At 37.2% G+C, this 12,906-nt stretch overlaps 2 protein-coding genes across 2 annotated transcripts in view; one reads left to right on the top strand and one right to left on the bottom strand.

Annotated features, from left to right (window-relative positions):
• Positions 1-2,493: 2,493 nt before the first annotated feature.
• si:dkey-85n7.8 (COX8 domain-containing protein) lies at positions 2,494-4,627 on the bottom strand. The gene is made up of 2 exons (XM_017692492.2): positions 4,338-4,627; positions 2,494-2,932 (listed from the first exon to the last, which is right to left on the bottom strand). Exons 1-2 carry the CDS (start codon positions 4,455-4,457, stop codon positions 2,822-2,824), a joined length of 231 nt encoding a protein of 76 aa, XP_017547981.1. The 5' UTR covers positions 4,458-4,627; the 3' UTR covers positions 2,494-2,821.
• Positions 4,628-8,817: 4,190 nt separating this feature from the next.
• Positions 8,818-12,906, top strand: part of btbd7 (BTB (POZ) domain containing 7) — a 56,383-nt gene continuing 52,294 nt past the window's right edge. Inside the window, exon 1 of the mRNA XM_037537780.1 lies at positions 8,818-9,405. The gene's annotated coding sequence lies outside the window, so the exon portion shown is untranslated. The remainder of the gene's footprint in view (positions 9,406-12,906) is intronic.

Below are 12,906 nucleotides of genomic sequence, written 5' to 3'. Positions count from 1 at the left end.
TAAACTGTTCATCAATACAGTACAAAACAATATAAATGAAATCTGTTATGTCATTAATTATGAAATTAATTATGTAATTATAGTTAAATAGTATGTTATTTAAATTAAATGTTATTTAAATAAGAAGCAACTCTAGACCTCTAAGGCTGACTTTATATGGTGACACTTTCATGCAATTTTGGTTGTTTAAAACCTACATGAAACTAAATTGCATTTGAGTTACATAATGTAAACTGTCCTGCAACTCCTTTGAAGCCATCAGTTGAACTGCAACAGTTGCAGGTGGTCTAATTTTGAGAATATGAATGACCTCAGATGACTTTATATAGTGAGAATGATAGGATGTATAAAAATAGGAGCTGTAATTCAGTGGTAACTACTAGAGTAGTTGCATCCTTAAAACAATAAATAAAACAATAGCTTTACTTTTTTATTTTAAACATGTTCATTGACAGCACTAAACAAGGCTTTTTAATGGCAATGTTTAAGAACGCAACAGACCAACAAGGCTTTTTTCAAAATTATTATAATGCAAATGATGTGATAACTTAGCATATTAAATGAGTAAGCGGGTTTATTTACAGGAAAATAATTGCACGTGTGAATATTTGTGACAGCACTACTTTGGGTGATAATGCCAGCACTCTGATCCCAGTGTACTGAAGTCAGCACTCATCAGCAATCAAAACCTTTCAGGTGGCTAAAATATTTTTCAGGCCAGAAGATTTTTTTCAATATGCGCTTTTGCCAAAGGTTTGAAAAATTATATCTGGATGCAACATGCAGAAGAACATTTTGTAATGTTGGTTGTGCTTCGAAACCCTTCCCCAAACAGATGAATCTGATGATGGCAAGTGATGGAGTAACATCCATCCATCCATCCGTTTTCCAAGCTGCTTCTCCGTCAGGGTCGCGGGGGGCGGTGCTGGAGCCTATCCCAGTAGTCATCGGGGGGAAGGCTGATGGAATAACAAATCAAATCAAATATTACTCTGACACTAAAGCTGCCTCCAGACATCATAATACCAAATTACATGTCTTTGTTTTAAATACATTGTTCACAACTGACAAACTTCTTAGTGGCAATGGTTTCCAAATTCTGTGATCCAACTGAAATAACCCATAGAGAGTTAGTGACATGAGGCTTGTGAGCAGAAATCCCTCTGTTCCGGAAAAACAAACACTGGGGACTTCAGGATGTTTGAAGCAGAGGTCACTGTGACCTGGACAATACAATCTCCTAACAAACACAAAGACAAACTATGAATCAGCATCATTAACAAAACATCATTGCTGCTAAGCAGGATGCTAATTACAGGGAGACTGGGGGGGTCAGAAAATAAGTAAAGAAAGAAAGTTCTTTACTTTGGGATTCTAAAAAAATACATTAGATGATATTAATAGCAAACATAAAATGTTTTCCTAATCATGTCAGGAAGAAATACACTTTTTAAAGACCAAAAACAAAAGTTGGGAGATGAGCAAATTAATACTAGAATTGTTGAAAACGTGAAATGTCCAAAATCTAGAAGAGGTCTATAAACACTTGTTATCTTAAAGAGGATGTAGTGAACATTGTGCTCTCTAAACCACAGAAAAAAAGACCACCCAGATTGTTACCAGTGGAAAGTACAAAAACCAGGATCTGTCTTGGTGTAGGAGTGTATTAGAGCCCATAGCACAATGCTAAACATGCACCTGTCCCAAATTTATTGCAGACATCAAATAAAAGTTTCTAAAGTAAAACAAATTGTGTTTTGGTCCAATTTTATCATAAAAATGTAATGTTTTTGTACAGTTTTGAATTCAATACTGGACAAACAGATTTCGCTAATCACTGCTGTCTGTTTTTATTATCATTTCACATGTTGTGCCAATTGTTTTGTAATATAAGTTTGTAGGAAAAACTTTGGGAATTATAATATAAATAGAAGCATGTTAACTATTGACCAAAGTACTTCAGAATATATTAGCTTCCTTGAAATATACAATGCTTGCTAACTACTACCTAGAGCTAGTGAACTAGTTATATCATAGTAGATTAACTCTCACACCTCACTGAAACTCTGCTTGCAGTGAGTTAAATCGCTAGGTTCTCTGTACAATCATTATACAGAACAATAAATAGCTGTACCCCTAAATAGTATTGCATAATTTGCTTTAGTCTGAAAGCCTGACCTCGTCTGATTGGGCTTTTTCGCCTCTCCCATAATGTGATTGACCCTGATGGAGTTTCCTGTGAGGATTTAAACATGCAGTCTCCTGTCAGCCACTGAGCGCTGAATGTTAGTGTTATCACGTTATCAAGCATATCAGTACACTGTGAAATTGCCACACACGCTGCCCAAAAGGGCTTTAGGTCAGTCTGGACTGCTTTTGTAACATTTATCCAGTTTTCCAGACCCAGATTGTACCTAAGCCTATCCTAAAACAATGTCCAGTGTTGATGTTTAGAGCAAATGGTACAAATGAATGATGCATAGTAAACAAGAGTATTCAGTAAATATTTATTTCAGGACATAAAATGGGCAGAGGTTTTACACAGAGTAAGTGCCATTGCAAACATCTGCTGCAACAACAATAGGGGCCACAGTTCTAAGGCGTTAAACACCATTGAATATTCACTTGCTATCAAACAAAGAAACTGGGGGTTCCTCTCATGTTCACAGTTTCATGGTAAAGCTTTCTCTCTCACTATATGTGATGTCGTGTTAATCTTGTGTTTCATTATTTGATGCCGTCTTTTAAAGAGGTGAATAATGCTTTAGAGGCAGCCAGTGGGGTCTATAGTGTGTAGCAGCTGGCTGGTGGCTGATGTTCTTCAGGACGGTGGGGGTTCAGACCTCTGCCGGTACTCTGGGAGGTGGTGCAGAATCCATCCAGCCGGAGCCAGGAGAGCAAAGGCAAACACAGACATGATGAAGAAACTTTGCTGTGTGGAAAAAGAAAACTGTATGAGATATAAGCCATTGAAATGCATGATTAACACTATAATAATGAAAAATCTTTTTCCTTACTTATAATGTTTGCAGCATTATATACCATCCAAACTCTTTTAGCCCTTAGATGTATGTTATATCATCTGTCCTGATTGGCTGCCTGGTATTGTGCCTCATTCAGAAAGCAGTCTGGGTTGAAAACTCCATATTGCTTTAGAATGAATAAGCTGGGCCGAACTGTTCTACTGTTGCTTTTAATTTACTTAATTCAACTGTGTACACTGATTCCAAATAAAGAAATATATTGCATGATCACAGTTATTGTTTCAGTTTACTGACATCTGGCAAGAATAGTGTTGATGTAATGTATTTTGTTAATTTGGAAATGATGTACACATTTGAATGAAGTACATTCAAAGTAACACTTTACAAAAACAATAAATTCAAAATGGGCTGTTTTTGCACAAAAAATCTCCAAGATATTTTCCTGGCCCATACTTTGACTCCTCACTCTCAAGACCACAGGTGCCAAATAATTTCTTAGGAGCCATGCCCTAAAATGAACCACTTTGTTTCACTAAAGAACTTTTCAAAGAACCTTTTGTTGGACCTTTGAATAGTTTATATAGGGGATTATCAAATAATCACCACATAAGTATACAATTTAAAAATCCCACAAAGATGAACAACACAACTAGAAAGAAACCCTTTTTATTTTTACATTATCCTTTTAACAATGAGATTTAAGACTGAAGTACTTAGATGCTAATTACTGTGCTCAGTCTATTGGCCACCAGTCACATTTTCCTGCCTATTTGTTATAAGTGCATCTGAATCACTTAATCAAGGGCTTGATGATTAGCTGGAGAGTGAATTCAGGTATATTTTTGGTAATACTGAAGTATTATGCAAAAGATTAGGTGGGCTGAAGGACTAGGTATGCAAACTGTGTTATTATCAGTAATGTACAAAGCACTTGCCACTGCTCAGTTCCTCAATTCCATACTTTTTCTATATATTATTTAAAACAAGACCTTCTAGTATATTTAGTACAGACATCTAGTATAGTCTTTGAAATATAACCAGAATTTGTGTGATTGGTGTCTGTACCTGTATGCTATTGAATTCAGCAGCCCTTTATGTTAAACTTGTCCAACACGCACATTTAATAATGTTATAATTGTAATCGTTAGTTCTTTAATGAATGAGTTTAGATAAAAAGCAAATTAGCAAATAATGTGCTAAGAACAAAAAAACTCTTCTATTAAAACAAATAGTACAATAATCAATACATACAATCATTCGGCCAGGCTGGTCATTCTCTGTCAACCCTTCTAAATGGCCATTGTGTAATCTCTATTGAGCCAATTGAAATGTCTACAAAGCTGTTCCACTCACCCCAGGTCCAATCTTGTTCTTGGGGGGCTTGCTGTAGATGCTGGACCTGCGATTCTGCAGGATGACCCTGGCCCCGGTCATGCTCCGAAGCTGCATGGCGCCGCTCAGACCCACCAGCATCTTCACAGCAGATCAGAGGGTCTGGGTCAGCCCAAGGGATTGTGGGAGAGATGTAGATGAGTGAGAGAGAATGAGAGAGAATGAGAGGGAGAGAGAGAGAGAGAGAGGGGTGCTCACCACCGTGTGCAACCCCTGGAGCTCTCCTCTTAAGTGCTAGAGAATATGTGAGCGTGTCCTGTTAAATGTGGACATTATCCCCCAAATACCAGCCCACTCTGAGGGAGGGGTCTGAGAAGGCTTGCCTGGACAGTAACTTTCCCACAAAGGCCACTTGACACACCCTCTGATTTAAACAACTCAGAGGCTGCTAAGGTCATGATTTGCCTCGATGCAATGATGAACTGTCTCTGACTTAATGCAAGTCAGAAATTACACTCAGTTGTCAAAATTGGCCCCAATATCTATAAATTTGCAGTGTGCATGAACTCCTTTTGGCCTTACAGGAGTAAAATGTACAATGCTTCAAAGTCAACGACAAACTTTGTCATTATTCCTTCTCATCACAGAGAGTGAGATATAGTATATAAATATAGTATAGTATATAGTATAGTATAGTTCCTTCAGAATTGTATAACTGTATTTAAATGGTTTTTTATCATGCTAGTTCTACAAGATTTTTGTTATTGTCACGATTGGCCCCTCTCAGTCCAGTCCATGTGCGTTTGTTTTGGTTTTTAGTCCAGCCCCCTTGTTTCATGGCTCCACCCCTGATTGTCTCCACCTGTGTTTCCACCTGTCCCTCGTTTACCCTTATGTATTTAAAGCCTGTGTTTTCCCCTGTCTGGTTACTGGTCTTTGTTGTTTGTTCTGCTTGTGCTGTTTGTATGTTTGATTCTGGTTTCTGTCATGTCTGCCCCCCGATCAATCCACGTTGGCTCTATGACCCTGGATTTGCCTATAATAAATGTTGCTTATCTTCGCATATGCGTCCACCTCCTCACTCCCCGGCATTACAGTTATCAGAAAGGTTGTTATAGTTGTTATTCATAAAAATACCTGAGCTGCTGTCAAAATAGCAACAAGGTGGTCTGCAGAAAGAGGCTACTAGACTGATCTATTGATTTTGCCAAATGGTTCAATATCAGTGTAATGTGCCCTTAGGGTCCCCAGCATAGTCATTTAAATTTCATAAAAACATTGTGAAATAATTATTTTCTCTGACTTGATATATTACTATAAACATATAGGAATGCTATCCTTCACTTTAAAATGCACTTTTTAGACCATTTTCTTTAATGAGAAGATGAGAGTTTTGACACGTATGAGGTCATTCATGGTTGGGATGAATTACCTTTTCAAGTAATTAAATAACAACATTTTTTAAAAAATGTATAGATTTTTTAAAGTATTTCATTAATAGTTCAGGAATTTTGATGAATTTTCAGATTACTCAGATTACTAATTTAAAAAGTCTAATTATTTAAACATGCCCAAGAACTATAGTTATCTTGAGATAACTACTCTTTTAAGAAAGTGACCTCACAACCTTCATATTGTTTTACTTTCAATGGACTGAAGACACGTGCTACATATTCAGCAACTATATACAATATATAGTTTATTTGACTTAATATTTCTCATATTGTCACTGTACTGTCACTGACCCTGTTCTTACTGTGGTGCATATCGAGTTTATTAAAAGCAATTTGGAATATTAAAGTATATGTCTTTAAAGCAAAATAATGTCACATTGAACCTCTAGTTCTATTAACTGTTAAACTGTTGAAGTTAAAAAAGGCAAACTGTTTTTGCGAAGTTTTGAAACAGGTTAATTTTACCTCCTGCTATCACTCCTCTCAGTGCAACACTCGCAATGGGTATGACCAAAGCACAGACACACGCAGAAGAGTTGGCTCAGTCTGAAAAACATGTCATTAATTTAACAGCCTCAGAGAGAATCTGTGGACTGAATGGCATAAGATGGTTTGTCAGTTTAAACAAGCTGGCACTTGATAGAAGCTCACAGGAAGTCTGCTCATTGAAATGTGGCTGCCACTAAACAGAGAAACACCTGGCTGTCTGCTCTATGTACATTCAGTACCATGTGGAGTACAATGCTGTCCAAATTGTGATCTGATTAAGAGATTAGATTAAAGGAAGAGAAAAGTGGGAGAGACAGCCCAGCTGTGCTTTCTCTCAGTAGCCTGTAACACTGAGGTCCATTTGTATTAGTGACATTAGACAAGCAGATCTTTGTTGTCAGGTTTTGCCAGACAACATCGTAGTCTTGCCTGTTGAAGGATGATCTGAGAGTAAGTGTATACCACGATTTACATAGCTGCAAAACACTGTCATTACAATAACCCCATCAGCTTCACCATCGAAAGACAAGTGTTTAATACTGAGAACATTAAAAACCTAGTAAGGATGTTTTGACTTTGTTTCAAAGAAAATACTTAGAGTTTTTCTCTGTATGACAGCATAGTCTTATTGCCTCAAAGGCCCTGTGTTTCTCTCAGAACATTTAAAAGCTTTCTGTGCCACAGTGTCCTATCACTGGTACATTATATCCAAAAGAATCCAGATACGTTCTAATCCAGGAATTAATTTTTTGTATAATCTCATTGGAAAAGCGCTGGCAAAAAAATGAGAAGCTATGGAGCAGCCGCACATGAGCCTAAGATCACCATGACCAATGCCACACGTCAGCTAGAGGGGTGTAAATACCTTCTACCTTTGAGCTACGTTTTCTGGAGTGATGGAGCGCCATCCAGTGCAGAACTAATAATCCAATATCAGTAGTTGTCCTCACTAACATTTTTACATCTGAATGCAATCAAATATTCCAACATCTCTTGTGAGGTCTTCCCAAAAGAGTACTGTTACTGCAGGAAGGGAAATAGCTTTGGTGGTACTGCTTTCTGTGATCAGTATTTTCTGCTTACAGCTGCAAAAAAGGTTAAAATAATAGAATATGTAAAACAACATCTGTAATAAACTCAACTTCCTCCTCAAACAAATAAAAATAATAGACTACACTTCACACTACACATAGATCAGGTGTGATGTAGGAATTAGTCACTAGTAATTTATTAGTTATTACTCAATTATATACATTAGTTTCAACAAATAAACATGGGTGAAACAAGCAGCCCCATTATAAGCCCAGAACTCAAAATGAGTAATGAAACATCTGAAAAGCTGTTCTTCTCAGAGCCAGACTGCAACACTTTTCCTATTTTATTTTGTAAAATATTTCCACACTGTTCTTAATGTTGTGCTGTCGGGCAAATACCTCGGGTCTCCATTTTTGTCCTTTTTTCATTTGAAAACTCCAGAATGGTAAAACAGTGACCTTCTTGACCTTGCTTGCGTAAAAATGATCTTAAAACTTAATTCATGATGACACTGCACTGTCAAAAATGGCCAGTTAGAGATATGCTAAGTCATATAAACAGGCCAGTTTTCTTTGTGACTGTGCTTTTGTGACCCGCTTTATTAAGGATTGAAAATAATTAATAAAGCATGATTAAAATCAGCATCTTTTCGACCTGCAAGCAACCCTAACACAGCAATAAAGACACAGGGAATTTTTATCATTTAACATAAACCCAATATTTTTATTTAAACTCAATACTGCGATAAAGCAGAGTGAACGTGCCCTGAATATATACATATATATATATATATATATATATATATATATATATATATATATATATATATACACACACACACACACATATATATATATATATATATATATATATATATATAAAAGTGTGTGTGTGTGTGTGTGTGTGTATAACCTCGTATCTCCAAAACGGTAACTTTACAGGAGAAGGAAAAAACCTACTTTACTTTTAATTTAAGTCAATGGAACCAGAATTTTTTCCAAGTCATTTAAGGTCGTTTCTTTTGGTCCATTCATCATGAAATTCACACACAATATAAAGGGCAACAGGCGTTTCCGAATTACGTCAAAAACTGAAAAACGTCAAACATGGAGATACGAGGTTTTCTTCTGACAGCAACTCTCTCCTGCTCCCACCTGTGGCTGTCCCTGCTAACCTGCACTGCCGGTTACTCGCTTTTGCGAGGAATCTCCTGCATTATTCTCATCCACCACACGTAGGAGTCCGTGCACTATAGATCGACCAAAACCGTCTTCTAACAAATCTCCCATTACGCAGTTTCTCTGTTTAGATATGCATAAAAACAGATATTTTCTCAACTAACTTAAATAATCGTACATATTCTGCCTTTTACACTAAAGAATAAACATATTTAATTAATTTTCGCGTCAGGCAAAAAATGATAGAAGTAGCTAAAAAAAACAGAAAAAAGCCACAAAATCCAACTAAAATTACTTCTGCGTTTTAATCAGGCGGTATTATTCATAAGTGCACTGATGGATCAGTCCCTGTTGAGTATGGAGGAAAAGTGAATTGGGCCTTTTAAACTCAGCAACAGTGCCCACTTGGCTCAGTCAGGCGGAGGAGAGTGGAAGTGGAGCGGGGGGCGCTAGCTGAGCTAAGCCCGGGGATGTAGCTCGCAGTTGGGATGGCAAATCGACCGTTTTCCGCACAGTTAGAATGCGTGTAGGGGGTCGAGGCATAACCCGAAAGCGATGACGTTCGTTTGGTTGCTGGAGCTGACCGCATTTGTGGACTAGAAAGCGACCCGTTTCGATAAAAGTTTTACTCGCTAACGTTAGTAAAACCCGAATCCGTGAATTCGGCTAGCCGTGATCATGACGCGTCCGGCGGTGAGCGTTAGCTACTGTTAAAAAGTAGCTAGCTCGCTAGCATTAGCTAGCAACATGGACGTGTCCGTACTCATAAGATGATGAGTTTGAGGCTGAACTAGTTAGCTGTAACGCTAGCAAGCGGAGTAGGTTGGTAGAACTTGGTCAGAACTACGTTTAGAAATTTAAAGAGCAGTCAGAAATCTGAGCGGATATTTTTACTATCTTCTAAACGGCGAGGGACCGTCAAACTTGACAGAGGTGAGTAACTTAAGACCGTGTTTTTTGCTTTCGAACCTACGTATTTGCTAATCGTCTCGCCAGAAATCTAACTAGCAGCTAGGTGGTTACATATAATCGACTTTGGTGTTGGAAAGCCAACAGACAACAACAAGGGTATTGTACGGTCGGCATTTCTCGTCTTCTCGTCTGACAACTCCATAACGCGTCTCCGGATAACGTTAGCAAACTTAATGAGTTGAAACAAGGTATTTTACCCAGTAGCTACGCTAACTTTGCTAGTTAGCATCTTTTTAGCTGCTTGTGTATGAATAATAATGATACTGGTAGTAATAATAAAAAGGAGCAACGTGCTAAAAGCTGCATTGCTGAGTTTCGAAACAAAACCGAATAAAAAAATATAACTCTAGGTTTGCCAAGCAGAACATTCAGAGGGCATTAACCGCAGATTTGTGGTTTCCTCGTAACTTTTCTTCCAAAATGCAGTCAGTACATTCACTAACGTTAGCTGAAAGCTAAAACTGCACAGCTAGGTTTAGTTGAGGGTTAGTTAGCTATGCCAGCATAAGCGTTTCAAATAGGTAAAGTTAAAATGCTGGATCAACAATTACTATAGTTGATAATGAACGTTGTGTCGTAACCGACAGAGCAGAAACTTCCACCTTCTTGTTAAACATGTAATGTAATCTGGTGTATTCTTTCTATTTTTAAGCACCGAACCGTGCTTCTTTAAACATAAACACAGCGGAGGACAGCGAATGGTGGCTTTACTGTAAAATGAACATTGGCGTCTGAGTAACTTCTGGAAAGTTGTCTAATTTAATTGTAAATTCTAATGGTATTCAAGCTGGATGACTTCAGCTCTCTGAGCCCATCCTGTTCTGCCCACTCTCAAGCGCAGAAGGTTCATTTACTCCACAGGAGCCCTGTTTCGACTCTTTCGTGTTTTGTCAGTATTTAAATTTTTTGTAGGGTTTTTTTTTCATGTTAAAGTGAATATTCTGGGAAACGATATCCTTATGACATCATTGTGTTGCTTTACATTTCTGGACACTTTATTCTTATTGTGGATCAAAAAATGTTCTCGAAATTGCAGCAATTCCTAGGTAAGGCTGGAAAAGAATCCCAGATGGGCTAGACACACTATTTTTTTGTTGCATGTTCCAAGTTGTAGAAAATTGGCTGAGAATATGGCAAAGCAAACCAAAAGTGAACTTTTTTTCGGAGGTCCCTTTATGATTGTGTGGATTTACCAAAAATGTCATCATTCATTTTTACATGACCATTTTCCAACCTCTCTTTCGATTTTTATTTATTTTTTGACTGTTTTTGTCTTTAAGACCAATATATAAAATATGTCTCTTCTAATTGGCTGCCTTGTGTGGCAGTTCCTTCCAAAATCAGCCTAGGCATTTATTTTAACCTTGATGCGAATTAGCGGGGCAAAACTGCTGTAGCTGAATAAGGTAGATTAATGTAAATGTGTTGGTTTTTGTGGTATCACAAATAATGTTGAATTCAGAAAGAGCTGTTTCTGCAACTTTGTTTACATGTATGGACTGTATGTTTTGAAACAAAAGTTTGCATGCATCATCACAATCTTTTATTGTGGAAAGGTGAGGAAATTTTGGTTTTCCTTTGTGTTTGCCCTTTCCATTGTCAGAAAGCCAGGGCCACTGTCAAATCACCTCGGTGCAGACAGATTCAGCAGAGTTCTGTGTTCTGTTTATACACAAAACATTCAACACAGCTGATCTGATCTTCACAAAGGCAGCCTCTAGAAGATCATTGGGAACCTGCATGATGCCTTGCACCATTTTTACCTATGGTCTGTGTATTTGAGTCCAGACCCAGGATGGATTCTGTGCTTGTCTGGGAGAGGGATTCATTTTCATATATTTCTTCCTGAATTGCTTTTGTGCGTACTGTTTTTGCAAAAAGAGTTGAATCATATTCATGTTGTCTGATAATTGTTTTTAAAATGATCCACATTGGAGAGGTGTTTAGCTTTGTCTGAGATTTCAAACCTGTATTTGATGATGCATTTATTGAATTCCAGAAAAACAGAATGCTCATGCTGTATTGGGTTACTGGACTAAAATGTCTGCATTTTATTCATTTTACTGGATTATTTTTTACCATCAACTGTTTATGTATTGTTTATGTATACTGGTATTGGTAGATATTTACATGGAAAACATCAGATATCAGCCCATACTTTTGATATCAGTACATCTCTCCTTTTACATTTCATAATTCATGTTTATGTATCAGGATTGGCAAGTATGTATGTGAAACATATTTGCATTGGCCCACAATTGTCATATTGGTGTGTTTTCTAATTGCTTTAGTCAAATACTCAGACCATGATGAACAGCAGTTATTTCTAGTGTGTGACGTGTCCCCATGTACAGCAGCTAGTTAAGCACAAAACAGACAGCAAAGGCAGAAGAAAAAGTAAATTTACCTCATTCAATTTTTATCTGTAGACGTTTATTCGGACTAGCTGTAGATTTTAGAACATACTGTTTGTGACCTTTCTTGTAATCAGCAGGAAAAAAATCATCAGTGAATGGGATTTTACATGATGCTTTTACCAAACAGCACTCTTGCTAGTTTGTTGTTCATTGTCAAAAGCCACAATCTTTAGGTTTGTGGCTTGGGGAATTGGTGGTAAAATTACTGGACTGCACCTTGATTTCTTTATTCTGTTTATGCAAAATAGGTTACACCTAATTTTTGTAGCTTTATTGTTATTCTAGATGCAATTCTAGCTGAAGTGCTTAAAAAGACCTATCCATGCTGTTTGTTTGTTTGTTTGTTTGTTTGTTTTCCTACTTGTTTATGTAGCTATTCAGTTGATTTTTGTAGCAGATACATTTAGATTAAAATAAGATTTTGGCATATATTTACCAGATGATGTTGATGATAGTCTAATTCCAGTGTTCCAGCTATTTCTTTAAGGAATATGGCTATTAGGTTATATTTTGCATATACTGAAGAAAAACGTAAAAGCAGTACATGTGTGTTGCATTCTGCATCTACATGGGGAAAAGAAAAAAAGAATTATTTAGACCACCCTTGCTCCAGGCTCAAAAAGCACCTTTGCATTTGACCACACATACTAAAACCTCTGTGCAAATGGTATATCTGCATTGCATGTGTGAAAATGCAGCATGTTTTCTTGGCAATTATGAGAATGCAAATTTAGAAATGAACTTCAAGTAGAACCTATGAAAAATGCCTTCAGGTAGTTGTAGCTAAACTGTGTCTTTCATGTATTCTTCATACTTCATGATTTCATATAAAAATGTTGATTGTGTACATCATAGCTGTGTGTCGAGTGATTCCAAGTACAGACACTCAGTAGTCCTCTTCTTTTTTATTATCTAAGTCAACTGCCTCATTTATTGTAGCTCCAAATTTTGCATTCATCTTGCATGAGCAACATCTGCACCTTGTCTAGTGGCTACTAAAATGAGCTCAGCCTAAAGGGCACAGATGCCGTGTCTGAAACTTTGT

The sequence above is a fragment of the Pygocentrus nattereri genome, chromosome 4 (genome assembly GCF_015220715.1).
Source record: "Pygocentrus nattereri isolate fPygNat1 chromosome 4, fPygNat1.pri, whole genome shotgun sequence".
Classification (NCBI taxonomy): Eukaryota; Metazoa; Chordata; class Actinopteri; order Characiformes; family Serrasalmidae; genus Pygocentrus; species Pygocentrus nattereri.
Note: the sequence above shows the minus strand (reverse complement) of the source record. Positions and strands in the feature narration are given on the sequence as shown.

Bases quoted from the DNA above. Each gene is read 5' to 3' on its own strand.
- si:dkey-85n7.8 (XM_017692492.2), bottom strand. From the start codon at position 4,457: ATGCTGGTGGGTCTGAGCGGCGCCATGCAGCTTCGGAGCATGACCGGG. The intron at 2,933-4,337 runs GTGAGTGGAACA...TTTTCCACACAG, and splicing joins AGAACAAGATTGGACCTGGG to CAAAGTTTCTTCATCATGTC.